Below are 20,558 nucleotides of genomic sequence, written 5' to 3' on the forward strand. Positions count from 1 at the left end.
CTTCCTTGGCTGCTGCACAGTGCTCGCCATGCACAACACTCGCTTTAAGGTATGCACAGCTAATGTTAAAGTGGCTTTGTGTAGCATCACCAGTGACAGTGTCACACAAATCTGTTCGACTGAATTCAGTAGGAAACCACAGAGATTTTACTTGCTAAGTTTTAGCAGTGATGGGATGATCTCCATTGTCCCATAAGTAAAACTTTTGCTGAAGTACTGGTCTGAATGAAACCCTTATTGTGAAGTTATGAATTTGGGGCATTAATAACCCAACCCTAACTTGAAGAGTACCTGTGACTTTGCGACAGGAAGTGCAGCTCTCGCAGCATTCTTGCTCTTACACCTAGAACCCTATGAAGTGCCAATTTCAGCCATACAAGCAATCTCTCATGACAACTCAGCCTGAGGTTCAGCCAATTTCCAGAGTAAAGCTAAGCGAAACAAACAAACAAGTATACACAACAAGTATATTTTGTCTTTATTTTGTCATTTCAAACTTTTATTTATTCTTTCTCAGAAGTTCAGGTCACTGTGACAGAAACATCTTTTCCCCTTCCTCAAGCAGTCTGCCTGGTTTTAGTCAAACCATAGATTTTTGAAAAATGTTTCCTCAGTTGATACATACAGCTTCAAATTTTATAAATGCATGGAGATGGTCTTGCATTAAAAATTTTCGGCTGCTCATAGCTCTGGAGGGGATGGTATTTCAGATGTGCTGCTCCCAGAGAGCATTCTCAAATGTTCTGTATGAGAGTAGAATTACAGAACTAAAAGTAGATAAACCTTATGGCTGCTCTTGACTACTTTTGGTGAAAACACTGGACCTGAGAAAAGCAATTTCTGGTGTGCCCTGAAGCAGTTTTTTTATTCTTAGCCTTCAATTATAAGGGAAGAGGAAAGCCACTAGCTTCAGCTCTCTTCAGTTGTGGGTGGAGGGAAGGACAATGGCTGAGCCTCTGAACCTTCCATGTTGTGGGAAGAGGAGTGTGGTTTTGACTGAGCAGGGAGGTAACTGGCTCTAGCAGGGATCAGAGAGGATGGGTCTAAGTCAAAATAAGAAAAGGTGAGAATGAGTGGAGGGCGATGATATGGACAGAGTAGAAAGACTTAAATGAGAAACAGGAGGGAAAAGGATTAACTGAGATTGGTGGAGAAAGGAACCCAAGTGGGGACAAATTGTAGTACTAGGAAAGCAGCTGAAGCTGATATGGGAGAAATGAAGACCAGGGAGGGAAAAGGAATCTGGAGGTAACAGGCAAGAGAGTTGGATACAGTGATCAAGTGAGAAATAAACTTTTTCACAGTCTGCTTTGCTAGAACATACAGGAGAGCTTGAAATTCAAGCACTAACACCACAAGGATTTCACTAATGAAAAATCAGTAGGAACACACACTGTCATTCCCCCAAAGCTAAAAGATTCTAGACTTATGGCTGTACTAAGTTACTCTCAGAAGTGTATGTGGAAGTGACATTCTTGCTGACTGCTGTAGAGCTCAAGTTTGACAGTAATTCTGCTCAGTTTGCTTTTTTTTGTTTGTTTGTTTGTTTGTTTGTTTTGGTTTTTTTTGTTTGTTTTTGGTTTTTAAGCAAATGCATGCACACACACAAGCTGTATTAGAGAAACAGCATTAAGGTTGCAAAGTTGGGATTTGGGGAAAAAGTAGGAAATGCTGAAGCTGAATTTCAGTTTTGTAGATGATACTAAAATCATGTGCCAGTGCAGTTTTAATTATCTTACCATGTGATACTGCTGCAAAATCCCTACCTTATTTAATACCTCTGGACTTATACTGAGATAGACTAAGACTGTGTAATAAGACTGTCTTAATGTGGCAGATGGCTGGAATAAGAAAGAAGGCTCTTGTTACAGTTTGAGTGGTGGTTTGCCATCTTTAGGGAAGGGTTTAGCTCTTAATACTCATGGAAGAACACATAAGTAACTTAATTATATAACAGCAGTGCAAAGTTCAATTATTTTCTCACTTTCACAAATGACAGCTGCAGACATTATCTGACCTGCATGTTACACACTTTGCAAAACATAGACAAATGATGTAACGTGTAGATTTTTTCAGTTTTATTTTCAGCCTTATGAAATTAGTGCTCTTACAAATGTGAACTCTGCTGTGTTCTAAACTTCTGGTTTCTTCCTTGTAAATGAGGATTTATTGCCTCTTTACTGCAATAATGTGAACAGTTGGAAAAAGTTAAATGTCCTTTTGCTACCTTGAACAATATGTGAAGCTGATCTTTTTCATGGTGTACTCCAGAGTGGGAAGTGAGGGTTCAAATCTACTCAGAAAGCAAAAGAGTGGAAAATGACATGGAAGGGCAGTACACTTATTATACAGCTTTCATATTTTTTCCCTCAAATCATGTAGACCACTTAAAAAGATCCTTAATTTAATCATAGTAAATACTTCATCGTAGGCCCTGTATTAACAGATAATATGTACAATTTAAACTTAACATTTACTGGAACTTTCAATAACTTTATAATTATTTGTGTCGCTCGTCCTACTGGAATAGATTGTGTATAAACATGTATTCCTCTCAAATATTCCCAGGTATCTCATTTTATCAAAGAAATTACACTAGACCTGTGTCATCAGTAGTGATAGCATTAGTTATACTGGCTTTTTCTTTTCAAATTCTCAAGGTCAGTTTTGAAAGGGCAATTTAAATGGACAAAAATACTGCTAACAGTTTAATGACTTTGTTTGTATGTTGCAATGAATGGCTTTTACTTAATGCTTTTCAGTTGCATTTGTCTTATGTTTTTCTGTTTTTACATGCTTAGCACGCCCAGTTTAGGGAATCTAGGAGTCTGTTTGATGAAATATTCCTCAGTCGTCCAGAGGTATGGTATAGTTCTCTCTAGTTTAGACTTTGCTATGAATTTTCCTGCTGGCAAACAAATGGTTCTGGGGTTAATCGTGCCTTTCCCCCCCCACTATTAACTTCTCCCTATTGGTTTGTATCCTGAAGGTATAGTTCATGGGGTTCATTAAGTAATTAACCCTTTCCTCAGAAGTTCTTCTCTGTAACCACTGCTTTGGGAAGAGTTATATCAGTTTAGTAGTTCTTTACTTGATTAAAGTGGTTGTCTCCCTATATGCCATACTAGATTTCAGTTTGAAAAAAAGTGAAAAAATATTGAGGAGAAAAAACAGTCCTCCTCCTGCAGAATACTACAGAGAGTTTATGGGGATTTAATAGATTCAGCTTCAATAGATGCTGTGTACCGTTTGATGTTCTTTTGTTTAGAGACATTACTCTGGGTGACATGCCATTTATTTTGATAATACAATTTCCTGTTCAGATGTTTCTCTGGTCATAGGAACAGTAAGTTCTCTGTTCCTGCAGATGTCAGCTTATTTAGAAAGCAAGAAATGCTGTCCATCTTCCTTAACTTGACTAAATTTGTGAAAAATTGATGGCATACTGAAACATTGTTACATATCTTATAGACTTGTGTGTGTTATGTAACATTATTCTCATTAAAACGAAAAATATAAATAAAATATATAACCTCATTGATAAAAATGTCACTGTCTAACAGAAGAGTATTTTGGAAAGTATGTTTAACTCTAAGCATCAGCGTAGAGGACAGTTGTTCTTCATTGCCCATTTTCATTCCTCAGTGCATGGTGGCAAACACTGGAATTTGAAGACAGACTAGGGCAATTAAGATCACATCAATCACTAATCAGATCAAATGAGAGCACTGGAAGACAGCCAGCCAGTATCAGTGGGACTTGAGCAGTGGTCAGTTTTCTGTCTGTAGGACTGCTCATAAAATCTCATAATCCTAAATGATGTGGATGTAGGCTGATTTAATTTCTAAGTATTCTAAGTATTTCTTAAGCACTCATAGTTTTTGTATGCTAGTGTTTGGAGACAGTAAAGAGAACTCAGTTTCATCTTCGTTTTTGACATGGAGTGTGATAAATTAATACTTGTTCACACTTTACACCAGTATGCAAATATCTGCTCTCATGTTCCTGAGCTGTGTTTATTGACAGGTTTTTCTCACAGGTTTAAGCCTCAGAGAAGCCTCTGCTAAATTTGTTACTGTCATTGAGCAATATTTTCTTTTTTCTGAGGCAACTTTTACATGGAGCATAATTCACTAATTGTTTTGGAAATGCCAATATAAAGTACAGTAGTTAGCAGATGGTTTTTAAAAAGTCCGAAATTGTTATGTATGGGGTTTTGTCAACTGTGTGAAATTAAAATTGAAAACATTTTTTTATCCTGACTTGAAAAAGGAAGTTTTATGGCATGCATTTCAGAGATAAACACATTCAAATGCAGCTCTTTTTTTAATGCCTTTTCAGCTCTTCTTTTCCTCCCATTCCCTTCTTCTCCATCAGTCTTGTAGCTGCAGTGAAGTTGAGCTAAACAAACTGATGCTTTGTTAGTCATTTCAGATGACTGTTTAGGAACACCTGATATTAGGTGGAGTTGAATTACAGCCCCTTAGGATTGTTGTTTAACTGGCTTTTTGTGCTTCCACTGGAATTGTCTGTGTGAGTAGCAGTGTTTTTTAAGTAAGTGATCTGATACAGTGTCTTGGTTAATTAATCTGAAATACAGAGCATAGCTGGAATTTCATGGCCATGTTACCAAGGGTGAAGCTGACTGCTCTGAGTTGCTACAGCATGTTTTTAACTGCCATACCTTGGTTAATTGCCATATCTTGGTAAATTACGTTGCTCTATTGACAAAGGGGAATGTATAACAGAGCTTTCAATCACTTGTGCTTGTTTAATGCCCTTTTAGTCATACACATGATTTCTGTTGTAAGTGCTTGTAAGTGAAACAGCCAAGTAAATTTCACTTGATCTCGTAATTTCTTTGTTTTTGTAGGTAATTTCTTATGTCAATTCCAATACATTATGGTAATAGGAGGAAAAATTAGGAAAAGAATGTTACCTGTGCTTCTGTTTAGACCATTTTACTGCTGCTACTGACAGCATAATTTAACTTGTGTCACCCTGCATTGATTTGATATTACTCATTTAAGTATAAAAATGGTGTTTAATTGGTCATAGTTTTCATCAGGCTCTTTAGGAAGTGCTGTCATTGTGAAAACTTTTGTTTGCCAGTCTACAGCTGGAGGAATATTTCACCTGTGCATGGAACCGCATGTATAATATCTGCCAAGTTCTGTTGAAAATTGGGTTCTGAGGAACAAAGCAACTCACTTTCATTATTTTAAGGTCCAGCATTTTGACACAATGGCAGAAATCTTTGGATCGTTTTGACTGATGTCTCTTGTTTGTCTTCAAGTGCTGTTCTTTTTGAGTTTAGAAGCCTTTCAGACACTTCTAATGTGCTCACGCCCTCTAGTGACCCTGGGGGGTGTTCTTTGCCTTGCTTATGTTTTGCTGTGGGTTATAAAATTGGTTAGTGCAGTGCTGTTGCATCAGCACTTGATTTTAAGGTACTAACTTTATTCTATAACTTTTATTTTATATTAAGGAAATTATTAGAAAACCTTTCCAGCAGGAAAAGTATAGAGCATACTGTGTGATGACTTTTGAAAAAAATACTTAATAGTTTGGCTACATATCAAGAGAGTTGCAGTAAAAAAAAAAAGTATGCTGGTTTTGATTGTCAAAGTACTAGTCTGAAATAATTCTAGCTTCATTTAAGATGAATAGACAGTATGTACATATCTTCTACAGAAACTTTTTCAGGAAATTTGGGCTCTGTCAATATAAGCAACAAATAAAACTTGTTTTAGAGTTATAAATTATTTTTTTAAAACTTCATTTATGTGGACGTGTTACAGAAATGTCAATTTTCTGCTAGCTTTAGAAACATGATTAATACTTTATCCTATAGATAGTTATTCTAAACTTTTCACTAAATTATCACTAACCTGTAAATCCAGGAAGAAGAGTATCCACCACGGGATGATTTCAGTGATGCAGATCAGCTTAGAGTGGGCAATGATGGCATCTTCATGTTGGCATTTTTCAGTAAGTTATCTTGTATCCCAGACCTACTGAGGTATATCTTAACTGTACCTTTTTCCTATGGACTATAAAAGAGAGCTGTGATAAACTGCATTAATGTACTGTAATGAACAGTTTTTTCTGCCTGTGCACAGATATAAACACTTCCTCTTCCAGATACAGCAAATATGTTGCCTTTTTTTTTGGTGGCGTCTGTCACAGATAAGGAGACAAAGCAAAATCATAGCAAATACTTGAAGGTCTAGCACTGGAAATTCTATCATCTTCTAGTTGGACCACCAACTTGAATTAAAGGCTAGATCACAGGAATCTGGCAATTGATTTTTAACTAGAAAAAATTTGAGCGAGACGATGTGCTGTATCAAAGTTGCTGATGTTAGTGTAGTGAATTAGGCTGCTATGGGTTCATTTTTGGAACAAATCCAACCATACCCATTTTCAGGTTGAACTAACCACTGTCATATAAAAATGCATTGTCTTCAGATAACCTTCAGATTTCAACCAACCCTCCTGTAGCTCTTTGTCATGTACTGTGTGCACACTGTGCATGTCTTGTAACTTGTGTACTGCATTAAGCAAAGTTAGACTTAGCAACTAGAAGCTGTTCTTATGAGGAAGCTGTGTTAGTTTTATCAATTGCTTATTTCTTTCTAATTTCTGGGGTTTTCTTCCCTTTCTGAAAAAAATGTTTGGCAACCTGGATGGAAGTTTGGTGTTGGGGATATATCTGTTCTGCTGAAAATTCATCAGGATTAAAGCTGATTGATTATCCACTGAAATCTCCATTATGTCTTTCAACCTAGGTTTCATAATAGTTCTTTTTGTCTGTAATATTTTTTTGCAATCTCTTTAACTGTGGCAGACACAGGTTACAATGCTTTCACAGAAGGTTTTTTTCATTTTGGTGTATGATGTGGTGTTGCCATCTTGGGATAAAAATGTCTCTGCCTCACAAAGCAAATCTATAAAGATGCTTATAGAGTAGCAAAGTGAATTTTGTAGTCTGACCTCTTTCTGTAGTTGGAGCCTAGAAGGAGTATATTCTTGGGAGTGAAGGGAGGTGTGACTTAATTTTTCTTTTTCACTTTATTTTTCTCTCCCTTTTCTATGTTCTATAACCTTTTTGTATTTAATCTGTTTAGACCTTTGTGTGAACTTTTTCTTTGTTTTAAATTCTGGTTCAGGCCTTCATTAGCACTGTACTTGGAGGCCAAAGGGATTGTTAATTTAATATGTCTTAAGTTCTTTAAGTCACAGATGTCCAAAATTGCATTCCCAGAACCTTGTGTCCACCTTCAAGAATGCAAATATTTACTTGGATAAGCTGGCAGCCTTACCTTCAAATAGGTGTTTAGATGAGTCTGACTACACAGAGCAGTGCTCTTACACATTGGACAAAAATACTCTGTAGATGATAATTTTTCATGATTGTTCTGAGACTTTTTATTGCAAACTTTGCTTACCTATGAAGGAAATGCATAAAATGAGTACTTACACATTGTAAGGTATTTATGCAAGAGTGTGTTTAATTGGAATGTGTTGGTTATTATGGATACTGGTTACATAGGGAAATTGATAAACTTTACTTGCTGTTAGTGCTCATAGTATGAGGAGTTTACAAAAACACACTTATGGATAGTAATAGAACTGTAATGTTAGGTTTTAGAAGCTTTTCTTGGGAAATTTGAGAATTAAATAAAAAGTGAGCTTAACATCATGAGGGTATATTCTATATAGTGGGCTGTGTATTCACGTTTGTCTGATAAGGAGAAAAAAGTCTCCAGAAAGTTGATGTATGTAGATTTGAGAGAGCAGCAATTAAAATGAAATTTCCATTAAGGCTATCTTTTGGGGTTTTTCCCAGGGTGGGATATCTTTAAATGCTGCAAGAAGAGGTGGCAGATCACAGAAAGCCTCAAATAAATTCCGTCATATAGTTAAAATGTGAGAGAACTGTACCAGGAACAGTTCTCTAGTGAAAGCAGAGTGAACAAATGGATTGTTCTAGATGTGCTCTCCCGCCTCCTCCCCGACTGTCAAGTACAGTTTTGGAAGATCTTGGGGACGGAAGCAGGGACAGATAGTTTTGGTTTAAGATTAACAGGAAGTTAGCATTCTTTAATTTCATTTTATTCAAGTGAAGTGTAGCAAAAAAAATTTACTGAGTTTCCCTGCATATTGCAGTCTCTTAGTGATATGTAGCCACCATCTAGTGGTAGCTGCCCACATTGCATAAAATTGCTGTCTGCAGGCCATCTAGTGGCCAGATCTGTTTGTTGGGGGGTTTTGGTTGATTTGGGAGCCTGGCTCATGCCAGCTAGAGACCTGTTTCCCATCTTAGCTGTAAAGCGTTCTTCTCTTTAGAAGAACTAAAGAGACTAAGACGATACATACTAAAGAGGGGAAGCCTCCTTTGCATGAAGAGGTGGATTTTTTTTGTGTGATCCAGAAACTTGATGAAAAACTTTGGAAAACAACCCATTCTATTTCTAATATATGGTAAAACCATGTTTTAGGAAATTGGTGTTGCCCTTAGTCTTTGATTATGTTGGTGAGCTAACAATCTGCTCTCTAATGGTTGGGACTGGTATGTGTCAGCTTCTGGTTTTGAGGGAAATGAATATATATATATATATGAATATATTCATTTTGCTATGAATGCAAAATAGAAAAAAATTGCTATCAGGCCACTTCGTGTGGTTTTTTTCTATTTTGTATTTTGAAGTCAGCTGTGTCTTATACAGCATAGCAGAGATTTTCTAGAATGCCAGGGGAAGTTACTAGGTGAGTTTCTTGGAGGTTTTTTTTGTTTGTTTTTTTTTTAATGCACAACAAAAGGGAAGAATTTCTGAGCTGTGTCTTTCCATTTTGAACATAGCTGTAATTGTGATAGAGCAAGTAACTGTCATGAACAAAGGTTTTGGTTTTCATGCTTAATCTACCTGTACTGGAAGTCTTTTGAAATATGTCTGATAAACTCATACTGGTACATTCTCTTAAGGTGGTAGTTTTGGACATTATTATGGTTTTCCTTTATGTTTATGGCTTATATGGTTTTCCTTTACGTTTAAGGAATGCTTTAGAACCAACCTTTTTTCCTGTGGGGGCCCAAGAGGAATTGTGGCCCTTATCTGAATTCTTTGAAACCACATAAGGGAGTTTTGGGTTGTCCCTGCAGTGTAGTACAAGCTTAAGTCCTCATACAAAAATCAGACCTGTTCTTTCTGAACATCTAGACAATTTAAGCACTGTATACAACTTACAGCAATAAAGTCTTGTTTTATGGGGAAATGTAAATGTACGTAGTGTCCTAGACACTATATTGAACAGAAAATAACCGTACCATAGTTTTGTAAGTAAATGTTCATACAGTTTTCAAAACTGCTAAGTGCCTCAAACAGTCAATAAACTGCACACAAGCTGGGATTCCTACTTTTGGGGTTTCAAGGGAGCCCATGTTGGAACACCCAAGCTCAGGGTGAGTACTGTCTCGTGGTGTATGCTTCCTGAGACTCCTCAGTATGGTAAGCATGGTTTAATTTCCCGTGGGAGGATTCCTCTGTGTAACTTTAGGAAGTCTGACTTCTGTATGTCTACATCACTAATGTTATCCAGGTTTCCCTTAGTCATGCAAGAGAAGCTGAAGGGAAGTGACTTCATTAAAAATTTTGATGTTGAGAGACAGAGGAACTGTTTTGAGTTCTTATTTCTCTCTGGTTATTATGGAGGGGCTGACTGACTTTCATACGCAATCACCTAACTTCTTTCTGTAGAAACAAATTGACTTATTTCTGTATGCCTTAGGTATAATACAAAACAATTGGAATGAGGAAGCTTCTAATTGGGTAGTAAGAAAAACGTAGCAACAAGAAGTAGGAATAAATTGCCAAGGAATGTTTCTGAACATTAATCACTAAGAAAAAAATAGTCTGTTTTCTGTGGAAGCTGATAGCCAATACTTTGTGATCATCATCCCTCTGTAACTGAACTTTCAGGATGGAGCAAAGATGTATCCCAGTGAAAGAATGGAACAAATTGTATCCAGGAATGGGAAGAACAATTCCTAGTGGTGCATGAATATCTAGAGACGATTATTTATTATTGTATATGCTTATTAGGTCTAGACCAGGTAGAAAACATTAAGCTCTTTGGTGTTTGCTATGTATTACAATAGTAAGTAAATGAACAAACAAACAAATTGTGGAATAAACGCTATAACTGAGCATAAGTTAATTTTTGTATATATAGTTGCCAGTCTTATTACAGGCTTGAGCCATGGCTAAAATTTGGAACATAAGGCTTCAGATCAGTTTTACTGGCTTCTTTTCGTGATACTGAATATAAACTTAAAACAAGGGATTAATGTGTAGTTGTGGAAGACTAAGTAGAAAAAATCAGCAGGTGAAGTGCTGGAGCAACTGGGGAAAAATCACAGTCATTATTGTTTTATCTGATGCATCTCAATTTGTACCACACAAAAGTCCTATCCTTTGTATTTTGGCTGGGATTATTTTGCTGAAAACCTTAAGGAGAAATACAGCATAAATGTAGGGACTGTATTGGATCATCAACACTGTTTATTAAAAATGACCTTTAGTTCAACCCTTATCTGTCCAAAAAACCCAATTTCTTATGTGTTTCATTATGAGCTTTGTTGTCACGAGGAGATAATGCTAATGTTTATATTCTTTTAATGTAAATTACATTTATATAGACTTACTTTCTCCTCTTGTCATTACCTCAGGAGATACAAAATCCAAAAATCATGCTTATATCAGAACCACTTCTCTGAATGGTGTTAGAGTATCAAAAGTAGATACTGAAATAATGATGCCAGTGCAGTCAGCGTGAGTTTCATCTAAATGTCTGAAATTTATTAAAGGAAAGTTGACAGTAGCTGAAAGTTGGGCTCAAGTAGGAATGTAATCACTTTGGGGATAGAAAACAATTCTTGTTGCACAGTGGTTTGATTTGCAGGGGAGATGTACTGGATGTACACGTGGAAGTTAAGAATTTTTTTTCAGTTAGAAACATGATGTGGTTGCAGCAGCTCACTAGATTTTTCCCCCTCAGTTTTAGGCTTTTCTTATGATAGCATGTTATTAGTGTCATGGCAGGTAAGTTGTCTGTGCAGTAATGTTATGGAAGCTGATGTGGTATGAAAGATGGGGTCATATCTTGACCAGCTGAGCAGTGTCATTTACATTTCACCAAGTGGGTGGATGCAGGAAGATAGTGGAGGATAGCATTTGTTACAGCAAGGAACTTAAGTTGTCTTTAGCAGATAGAGAAGGAAGTTGGTAATTCTAGAGAAATTAGTACATAATTCCTTTACTGGTCCCCTCACCAGTCTGTTTTCTCCCTCAGCTTGATGAGAGAGCTTGTGTTTCTCTATGGAAACAGAGGGTTGGAAATTATGAACAACTTTCGTTGCAGTAATAAGTTGAGACAGGAATTAACTGCAGTAACTCTTACCAGATGCAGTGTAAGCTGTAAAGCTCGGAGCTTGCATGGCTGACAGAAGATACACATGGATGCACTTGATGGAAAAAGATATACAGATAGGCAAATGAGGCTGATCTTGATGTAGAGAAAGGCAATTGGAAGGAGTTGTAGTCTGCTCAGAAGCTGGAGATTAATTTCTGAAAGCAAGTAGTGTATTTTGTAACCAGAATGAGACAAGGAGAATGATTTTTGAAGTAGTAGGACATGGGATATAAGAAAGAAGTAATTGGAAAGATGGAAAACATATAGGCATTATTGTTGCCCTTCTTAAGTTTTTAAAATAATGCAACACCAAGACAGTGTTGGGAGAAAATCCCTAATGCATGGCCCGAGTTTTAGAGAGGTGGAAGTAACATGTTCCTTGTGCTGCTGAAGACACAGATTTTTGATTAGGTCCTCACTGTAGTTTTCTAACATATGGTTACAAATAAAAACTTAAATAATGAGATTTTTCTTTTGTATTTACTTCGGTTTTATTGGAATGCGTGAACTTACATAGTTTACAACTTTTATAACATTTATGTCTTTTCTGCTTGCATTAGCTGCTTATGTAACTTGATGGAATAGCAGACTGGTTAGAGAGGAAAAAAAAACCCCTACTGTAAACAAGACTGGAACATGCTGATGCCTTTAATTTCAAGAGTTGGTCAAATACCTAGATGTTAAATATCCATCAAATACTTATGCAGTGATGGTGGATTCTATTTTGAATATTCCTTTAGTTCAAGTTGAAATGAGGGTAAAATTGTCAGTGTTCCTTTTTAATTTTAAAAACTATTTTTTCCACTCCTGTATTTATGATTTGGAAATATCTAATTTTTATAATGCATTTACAAATGAGTTGCAAAAAAATATGTCTCTTAAAATTGTATGTATTCTGAGAATTCCTCTAGTCCTCATAGACCATTAGTAACATGTAAATCCTGTGTCATTTTTAAGATACCTGTCTTTAGGTATGCCTAACCATAATCAAAGTCACTCTCTGTAGCTTGAGTAGTGGGGAGAAAGAGCCATGAGCTCTTATGCTGAGACAGCATCAGAGAATGCATTGAGAAGAGAGCTATTGACATCTGTTATTGCTAAAAGATGGTGGGTTTGGAGAGCTTGCTTAAAATAGGGAAATAAAAACAGTTCATCTAGGCTCTCTCAAATGTCAATGTGTCTTGGAAAGATAGGTAAATGTTACAGTCACAGTGTTGTTCTCTATGGGTTTTATTTTTTAGCGGGGGTTGGATTAGTTTGGTTTCCTCTGCATATGCCAGTTTGGATCAGCATCTGTACAAAGTTGTGGAGGTATTTTTGATTTTGTTTTCTGGGATCATTTTAGATTAGTAATTTGTATAGAAGTAAGAATTCTGGTTGCCACCATCATTACCCATGTCTCTGACCAGTGCAAGATGTTTTCTCACTTGTACTAAATGACTATTTTGATGTGAAGTCTTCGAAAACTTCTCTTGGAACTTCAGTTTATTTAAACTTCATGGAATCCTGCTGCAGTTTTACAGATTAATTTTGCGTTTGTGAGCATATCATTGCTTCTTCATGTGGATTATTGGAAGAATTGTAAGAAGGTTTTAAAGTATAAAAACGGTGGGGTTTTGTAGATAATATTTCAAAATCTTTTAATTAAAGAAAACTATTGAGCAATTTTCTGTTTCTAGCTGTGTGTTTCTCCGATTTAATGTCTGAATTTTATGTAGCTAAGTTTGGGATTTTAAACATTAAGGATTTGTGGGCAGGGGTTTTGTTCCCCTATGCCTCTCTCCCATTCCTCTTTGCCTCCTCTGTATTCTTGTGTTTACTGTGGAATTCCCTAATGTTTTCAAATTTCTACTGTCACATCTTATCCAGAATTCATTGGGTTGCCTTCTTTTACCAGTTCCTCCAGCTCTTCTGTTTGTGATTTTCTTTTTTGGATGCCCTCACTGACTCCCAAGCTGGGCCATTCCCCTAGTTGTGAATTCTCACACTCTCATTTAATGCATGCAGCCTGAAGTCAATACAGATAATAATGCTGATTGCCAAGTACATATGCAGATATGAAACTTTAAGTTGTTAAACTGGGTGTTGTATAAAGGTGTTAATTGAAGCAAGTGGTAGTTATGCTCAATGTCTTTTTTCTCTGTAAAGCTTCTAAGGCTTCTTATGTCTTGTGAATATAGATCTAAAAGAGAAGACATGAATATAGATGTAAAAGAGACCCATGAAACATCAGCTTCTCAGCTTACCTTCATTTCTACACTGAGTTTATGGCGCAAGAGTGGATGCTTTTATTCCGTTTTATCCAAACTGGATAAAGCTGAATATGCAGCCTTGATACATGCACGTATGTGTGCATATAACTATATTTTTGGTTATAAAACTGTAGCAAGGGTTTTTCTTCATTTAATCCAAATCTTGTTATGTTTATGGTCCTTTTTGTGAATTTACTTTTCATGTCCAGTATAATCTGGTGTCTGTTGCAGTGTAATACTTTCTTTTATGTTGGAATTTTGTGTAAAGTAGTAGGTTCCAGCCTGTTTACCATTTGCTTTGTCATTAAGTGACTATACCATGGGGAATGTCTGGGTTCAAAGTCAATCTCTGAAAGCCTGAATTACCGGAAGGGAATTAACTGACTGTGTAAGCATGTCCTTAGTAGTTTAAAAGTGAAATTACTGTTAAGTCTGTTTGCTTAGCTACACAGATTAACAGAAGCTACTGTTTCTTTTATTTTATAGTGGCCTTTATTTTCAACTGGATTGGATTTTGTTTATCCTTCTGTATAACAAATACCATAGCTGGAAGGTATGGTGCAATCTGTGGATTTGGTCTCTCCCTGATCAAATGGATTCTCATTGTACGGGTATGTTTCTTGATTCACACTCTGTAGAGATGCTGTAGAACAAAGCCATAAACCAGTATTTCTTCTTTTTTTACCTGACATAGCATTTGATGTTCACATTTCCACTAAAATAAATGCAGAATGACTCATTCCTTGTACAAGTATTTAAACGTCTACAGAGGAAGTGGAGCAAATACCTAAAATGTCACCGTTATTATAGTAAGATTTATAAATGTCTTGGCCTGTTGGAAAGAGAATATAAGAAAGCATTTCTTCCTTGTATTTGATTCTTTTATTCTCTGTAAGATAGATATGGGATCAAGTCCAACTTAAATATGAAATTAGTCACATTTTTACAATCTTAAATACTTGATTCTTGATGTTTTCACTGCAACCTTGATACTTTTCCAAAAGGCACATAAGCCAAATGCAAGTTATTTAGCTAAGTGGATGCTAGATGAAATGTAATGCTGCTTTCTGAACTTGAATTCTACTTATCTGTGAGACACAACATTTAAAATCCCTTTAAACAAAGAAAAAGATCTTGGATAACTTGCATATCTTTTATATTCTGCCATCAGTCATCTTTTTTTAATTTTTTTTTTTTCCTGTATGTGTGTTAGCAACTTGATTTAGTCTTAGCATGATAGTAAAAATATTGTTGAAAGATTGCATGGTCCTTCCTGGATGTGTACTGCATCCTTCTTCGAACTAGCTCTTTTTTTTTTTAAATTTCCTTTTTGCTCATTTAGAGCGGGGAAAGGCTGCTGGACCAGATGTGATTCTGGTATATTTGTTGGAATTCAGGGGCTGAGATGGAATTCATCTTAATGGAGGGAGAATGCATAAATTTTTTAATCATGAGTTGGTTTGGTGCATTTTCAGCTTCCCTTAAGGCATACTAAGCAGAGGGCAGAACTTGTTCATTATGTCAGTTTTATTATTCTCTCTCCTGGAAAATGTGCTCAAAACAAATATAAAAATTAATATATGTTAAACTTCCTTGCAGAATTACTGTGTTCTAGACTATCATTAAATTATTGTATGTAATCCATCACTAATTCAAAAATATTAAAGCTGGCCAATTTCAAGACCTCAGGGGTGGGGTTTTTTTCATAATGAAGATCATCATGTTCCTCTGTTGTCTCCTTTCTTAGGGACAAGAGCAGAAAACTTGTGAGATATGTGTTGACAGTCATTTTAATGGTGACACACAAGCAGGCTGTGAACACCAAATTGTTCTTTTCTTTTCTTTCAAGATCTTCCAAAAGCTTGTGTCACCCTTTTTCACACAGGGGCAGTGCTAAAAAACTTTTTAGTGTCTAAACAGCCTAAATTCACATATGTTTGATCTGTATGAGTTTTCACTGGGGAGAAGGAAGAGCAGGGGGGACAAAAGCACAATTTTACTATAGGGGAAATTCTGCAGCCATGGCTGGTTCTGCCCAGGGAGCATAGGAGAGGATACCAATGCACATGGGCAAGTATTTGATTGTTGGCTTTAGTAAATCTTCTTTCCAATTAAATGAAATTGTAACTACTGAGAAAGTATATCAATATGTTTTGTGTGTGTGTATGTTTATGTGCGCACACATATAATGTCTAGAGAATTGAAAATACTGACTAACAGGTGAGATGGGATCAATGTCAGGGTGTTGTCAAAATCCTAGGAATTGAGTATATAGGGATAATGTAAATACCAATTCTTTAGTTCAACTTAGCAATTCTATTTCTTGCTATTTTTTCTTTGATTGATGGTAGAAATGAATAGAGTATATAAGAACAAACCCTCAAAGAATTCACATGATCTGGTTTTATTCTGGAGAAAGTATGTGGATTAATTGAAGAAAAAAGTTCTTTGTCTAGAGTTCTTAAAAGCCTTAGATTTTCATCTGATTGCATATGTGGCCCAGTATCTTTTGGTCGGTTGGTTTTTTTGTTTTTGTTTTGTTGGGCTTTTTGTTTTGTTGTTTTTGTGGGGCTTCTTTTGTTTGTTCAGCATTTTTTATTTCACCTTCATTACTACTTGGCTGATGTACTGAAATGTCCTAGAAAGGGCAAATGGGAAGCACTGTCAGGATGCAGTAAACGTAATGAATGGTAGCAGGGTAAAAGCGTATGGAAAGTGTGCAGAGCTGCTAAGTAGGTTATTTTATTCCTTCTGGCAACTCTTCACTCATCTTCCCATTTCTACTTTTTGTGTGGGTTTTGGAGACATTTGATTAGCCTTTTTATCAGTGAAGCATGAAGTCTGGAGTCTGGTAAAGGCACAGATACCTGTCTCCAGTATGATCACACCCTGCCCTCCAGCTGCCTCCCACTTCACAGGGAGGACAAAACTGTCTGCCGTGGTCACTCGCAGGAACAGTTGAAATGGCACTTCAAGGTTCATTTAGTTGCGTTCAGCTCACTGCTGGGAACTGAATGCTGGTTTGAAAATGAAAAGACTTTAATGAGTTGGGGGTCTTTATAGGGCTGGTATTCGTGGCAGCGATTAACAGTAGGGGGTATACAGAAGGTCAAAAGCTCTTCTTTTGTGGGGTCAGCAGAACATCCCTGTCTGATAAGATTAAACTAATGTGGCTTTTCGTGTTAATATCTAAAGCAGCAGGCTGCTGTAATGTGTTTGGGATGGCAGGCACTGGAGGAAAAAGGGAAATCAACAAGTGGTGATTCATTATAATAAAAAATGTCAGATTACTGACAAGTAATACAAAGGTGTTTTTCATATATATTTTTATACAGTTACGCACACATATTTTTTAGAGATTTTTAATTAGTGCTGCAAACCAACTGACACTAGAAGTGTTTTATTTGTGTTATAAAACTGCTGTACAAGTACTGGTGTTGCATTTTAGTGGGCTACGTTACTTTCATTTTAACTTGCTCTTTCCTCCATGCTTTCTCTATTTGCATAGCGCATTAAATATGTCTTAGTCATCTATCTTACATGCAGCTAAGCCTCATGTATGAATTTCAGTTTTCAGATTATTTTACTGGATATTTCAATGGACAGTACTGGCTTTGGTGGATATTTCTTGTACTTGGTAAGTGACACTTGAATTAACTTCTGTTTTGTTGTGGAAGTACTCAAAGATAAATCATGTAATTGTAAATAAGAGTTTTGTAGCAAGTTTAGCTATGTGCTTTTCCTTAGCTGCTGATAGTTTAGTGTGTTGTTTTTATTTTCCTGGTATTCATGAGGTTGTTGGTTCCCATGGTGGCATTATTGTGTGAACTGTGGACTATTCAAATACCCTTCAGCCCAAAAAATTTTATTCTGCATATGAGATTGTGTAACACACTTGCAATTTGTGCTTTTTAAACTGCTTCTACTGATCTAGGGATGCAGAACTGTAATGAGACTTTGGCTTTATGTAGAGAACATATTGAAAAGTGAGTGATAAGTAGCATTTACATGTAAAGACCTATATGTCAAGTATTAAATTTTAAGAAATATGACTGAACCCAGGAAGGTGGAGTCTGCTGTCTTGTGCACAGGTCACAAAATGCCCTTTTTGAGTCCTTTGAAATGCAAACTGCATCAGCAGTTGCTCAGTAGGATGAGAGAATGGCTTCATGCTTGCTGATCACAGCAGTCCCATGATGTCAGCTTTCTCTTAAGAGTTCTGCCTGCCCATGTTCAAAGTCTTATGCATATCAAATTCTACTCTTCTGTTTCTTTTTAATGAGGATATATCAACCCAAATCGCTATGGATTGGTATATCTGGTAAACTGTGGATTTTGTAGTTTGAATATGGAATCTGGAATGATTTTCTTTTACTGAAGTGTGTGCTGCTATGCATTTTAATTTCTGTTTCCAGCTCTGGAAGCGTGGTAAACTGTTGCTGGTTCAGTAGGTGGCACTCTTCCCTTTGAGTCAATTGATTCAAGTGGCTAACAGCAGATGTTAGAATGAAGTGTTGAGTAAGTTAAGAAAAAACACTAACTCTGAGATCTTCACTGTTGGTGACTCACTATTTATCTTGCAAGAAATGCCAAAAGTCTTAAACAACATTACCTGAGAATTTTTCTGTGTGCCTTTTAGTAGTATTCATGGGCATTCATCAGACTTTTTGATGCCCACCTTGCTCTGCTATTGTGCACTTGGTTGCTTGAAGTACATAAAAACTGCAAATGTTTAACACACCACAGTATCGGTCCCTTGAATGTTTTCGTATTGTTTGAGGTTATTGTATTGAAGTAGGTGAAATGACTCTTTGCAGGCACAAACATCTCCTGATAAGTTTTTAATTAAAACCAAGCCCTGTGGTGCCTGAGATTGAGGTTTGACACCTTTTTTCACTAGGATGAAAATAGCGTTCTTCCCCTAGCATTCCCTCTGCTCCCACATGTCTGTGGAAAAAGCTGTAGTTTTTCTTTTTACTAGTCTTTTGCACATGTTCAGGAAATAGCTCACTTTAATTTGGGAAAGCCTTATTTTTGGTCTGAAGTGCCTGAGGATTTTTTAGTTTTTCTTTAAATCACAAAGTTTATAATATGCCTTGGAGTATAAAGCACTCTGAGGCATACAGTGTGCATCTGGCAGTCAGCATTCCCTTGTGTTATGTGTGTTTTGCAAGAAATAATGCATTCAACAATATTGTTAAACTGATAAAGTGACTATATGGTATTGCTAGAATACCACAGAAGGATTCTACCTAAAAAAGCTGCTTTGCAGGACAGGGAGGAGTATTATCATGTCATGGGAACACTGCCAACCAGATCTGTGTTTTGTTGTTTTGGATAATCTTTTGTTAGAGCACACAAAGTAGTATGTCCACCGTCTCTCCAGAAGTGAATGAGTTGGAGTCTTTCTTTGACATCCTTCAGCCCACCTACTGCCATCTCCTCTCTTCTGGTGTTCACCGATCTGTTTCTGCTCACTTTCCTTCTTTCAACATCTCGAAAAATCTGCTTAGGTGTCACAGAAAAGCAAAGTGGTCTACTTCCAAAGAGCTGTCATGTACAGTGAAAAAATTGGAAAGAGACAATTCTAAATTTGAAATTTAAATGTTAGCCAATGTTTCTTATTGAGGAACACAATGGAAAGTGGGATGTCTTTTCTTTCTTCCCTTAACAGAGAAATGTAAAATATGGGTTGAGCTTGGACTGATTTTCCAACATGCAAAATGCAGAAAATATGCTATCAAGCACCTAAAGAGCTGCCAGCCCTCGTTTTGCTGTTTCAGCATCTTTCCAGTTGAAAGGGGACTATTTCTGGTACCCTTTGGGTAGCAGGTTTTGTAGTAGACTTGAGGTCAAGATCTTACTTCTTTCTTCTCTATAGAGAATTTGCCTTAATCACAGAAATGTCGGACTTAGGTGAAGTTCCACTGGTTAACAGAGCATTCTCTGTTGTCTTTTTTTTTTTTCCTCTTTTGACTTGCATTTACATTTACAGTACATTTACTGTGCGCATTGTTGAAGGTGCCTTTTATAAACCAGGTACTTGTCTAACACACTAGTAATTTATTTTGAGAATTCTACTTGAAAAGAATTTGCAAATCAGATTCTTTTACGTTTCAGGATTTTTTTTTTTCTTCTTTGTAGATATTTTCGTTTTCAGTCTTTTTAGCAGATGACACTTGAACTGAAAATCCCTAGAATTTGTGAATGACAAAGACTTCAATTTATGTTGTAGGCTAGATTTTGAAAGTTATGTTAATAAGAATAATGTGGGATAGTGTATATTTGTTAATATACTTAATATTGTGCATTTTCTATGCTTTCAGGACTCCTTCTGTTCTTTCGAGGCTTTGTTAATTATCTTAAAGTCAGAAATATGTCTGAAAGCATGGCAGCTGCTCACAGAACAAGATTTTTTTTCCTGTACTGAAGGTAAGCCATTTTTAGTTATGTGGTTGTCTTTCTCAGGAAAATTGGGAAGAAAGAAATATTACAAATAAATAATCAAACTTCTGTCACAAAGTGAAAGTTGCATGGTTTTTGAACATCTGTCATGAATGTTGTATATATATTCTTCATGTGCTTGGAGATGTGTGAAGTCTCTTACTTGAAAGCAAATAATGCATCCTCATTCCCTCCAGTCTTGCCTGAAGTAATGTTCAGCAACAAAAATTAGGAGGAACATCTTGCTTTTCTTAAGAAACATTATCTGCTGCTGTCAGGGTACTGTCCTTTGTACTGGAAAACTGGCTTTAGTAGTCAACCTGTTGTCAGCAAGTTTGGGAGCACTAATCTGCCTGCATATTAAATCTGATTGACATGGGTCGGAAC

The 20,558-nt window shown here is 36.4% G+C and overlaps 1 protein-coding gene across 2 annotated transcripts in view; it reads left to right on the forward strand.

Moving 5' to 3' along the window:
• Positions 1–20,558, forward strand: part of NDFIP2 (Nedd4 family interacting protein 2) — a 44,700-nt gene that overhangs the window by 21,120 nt on the left and 3,022 nt on the right. The window contains exons 4-8 of one of the 2 annotated variants that reach the window (XM_040056354.2): positions 2,802–2,861; positions 5,904–5,991; positions 14,214–14,338; positions 17,298–17,364; positions 20,054–20,159. In XM_040056354.2, the coding sequence (XP_039912288.1) occupies positions 2,802–2,861; positions 5,904–5,991; positions 14,214–14,338; positions 17,298–17,364; positions 20,054–20,157 (444 nt within the window). In that variant the 3' untranslated portion in view covers positions 20,158–20,159. The remainder of the gene's footprint in view (positions 1–2,801; positions 2,862–5,903; positions 5,992–14,213; positions 14,339–17,297; positions 17,365–20,053; positions 20,160–20,558) is intronic. The other variant, XM_040056356.2, reaches the window with a different exon arrangement.

Source organism: Hirundo rustica, chromosome 2 (assembly GCF_015227805.2).
Source record: "Hirundo rustica isolate bHirRus1 chromosome 2, bHirRus1.pri.v3, whole genome shotgun sequence".
NCBI lineage: Eukaryota > Metazoa > Chordata > Aves > Passeriformes > Hirundinidae > Hirundo > Hirundo rustica.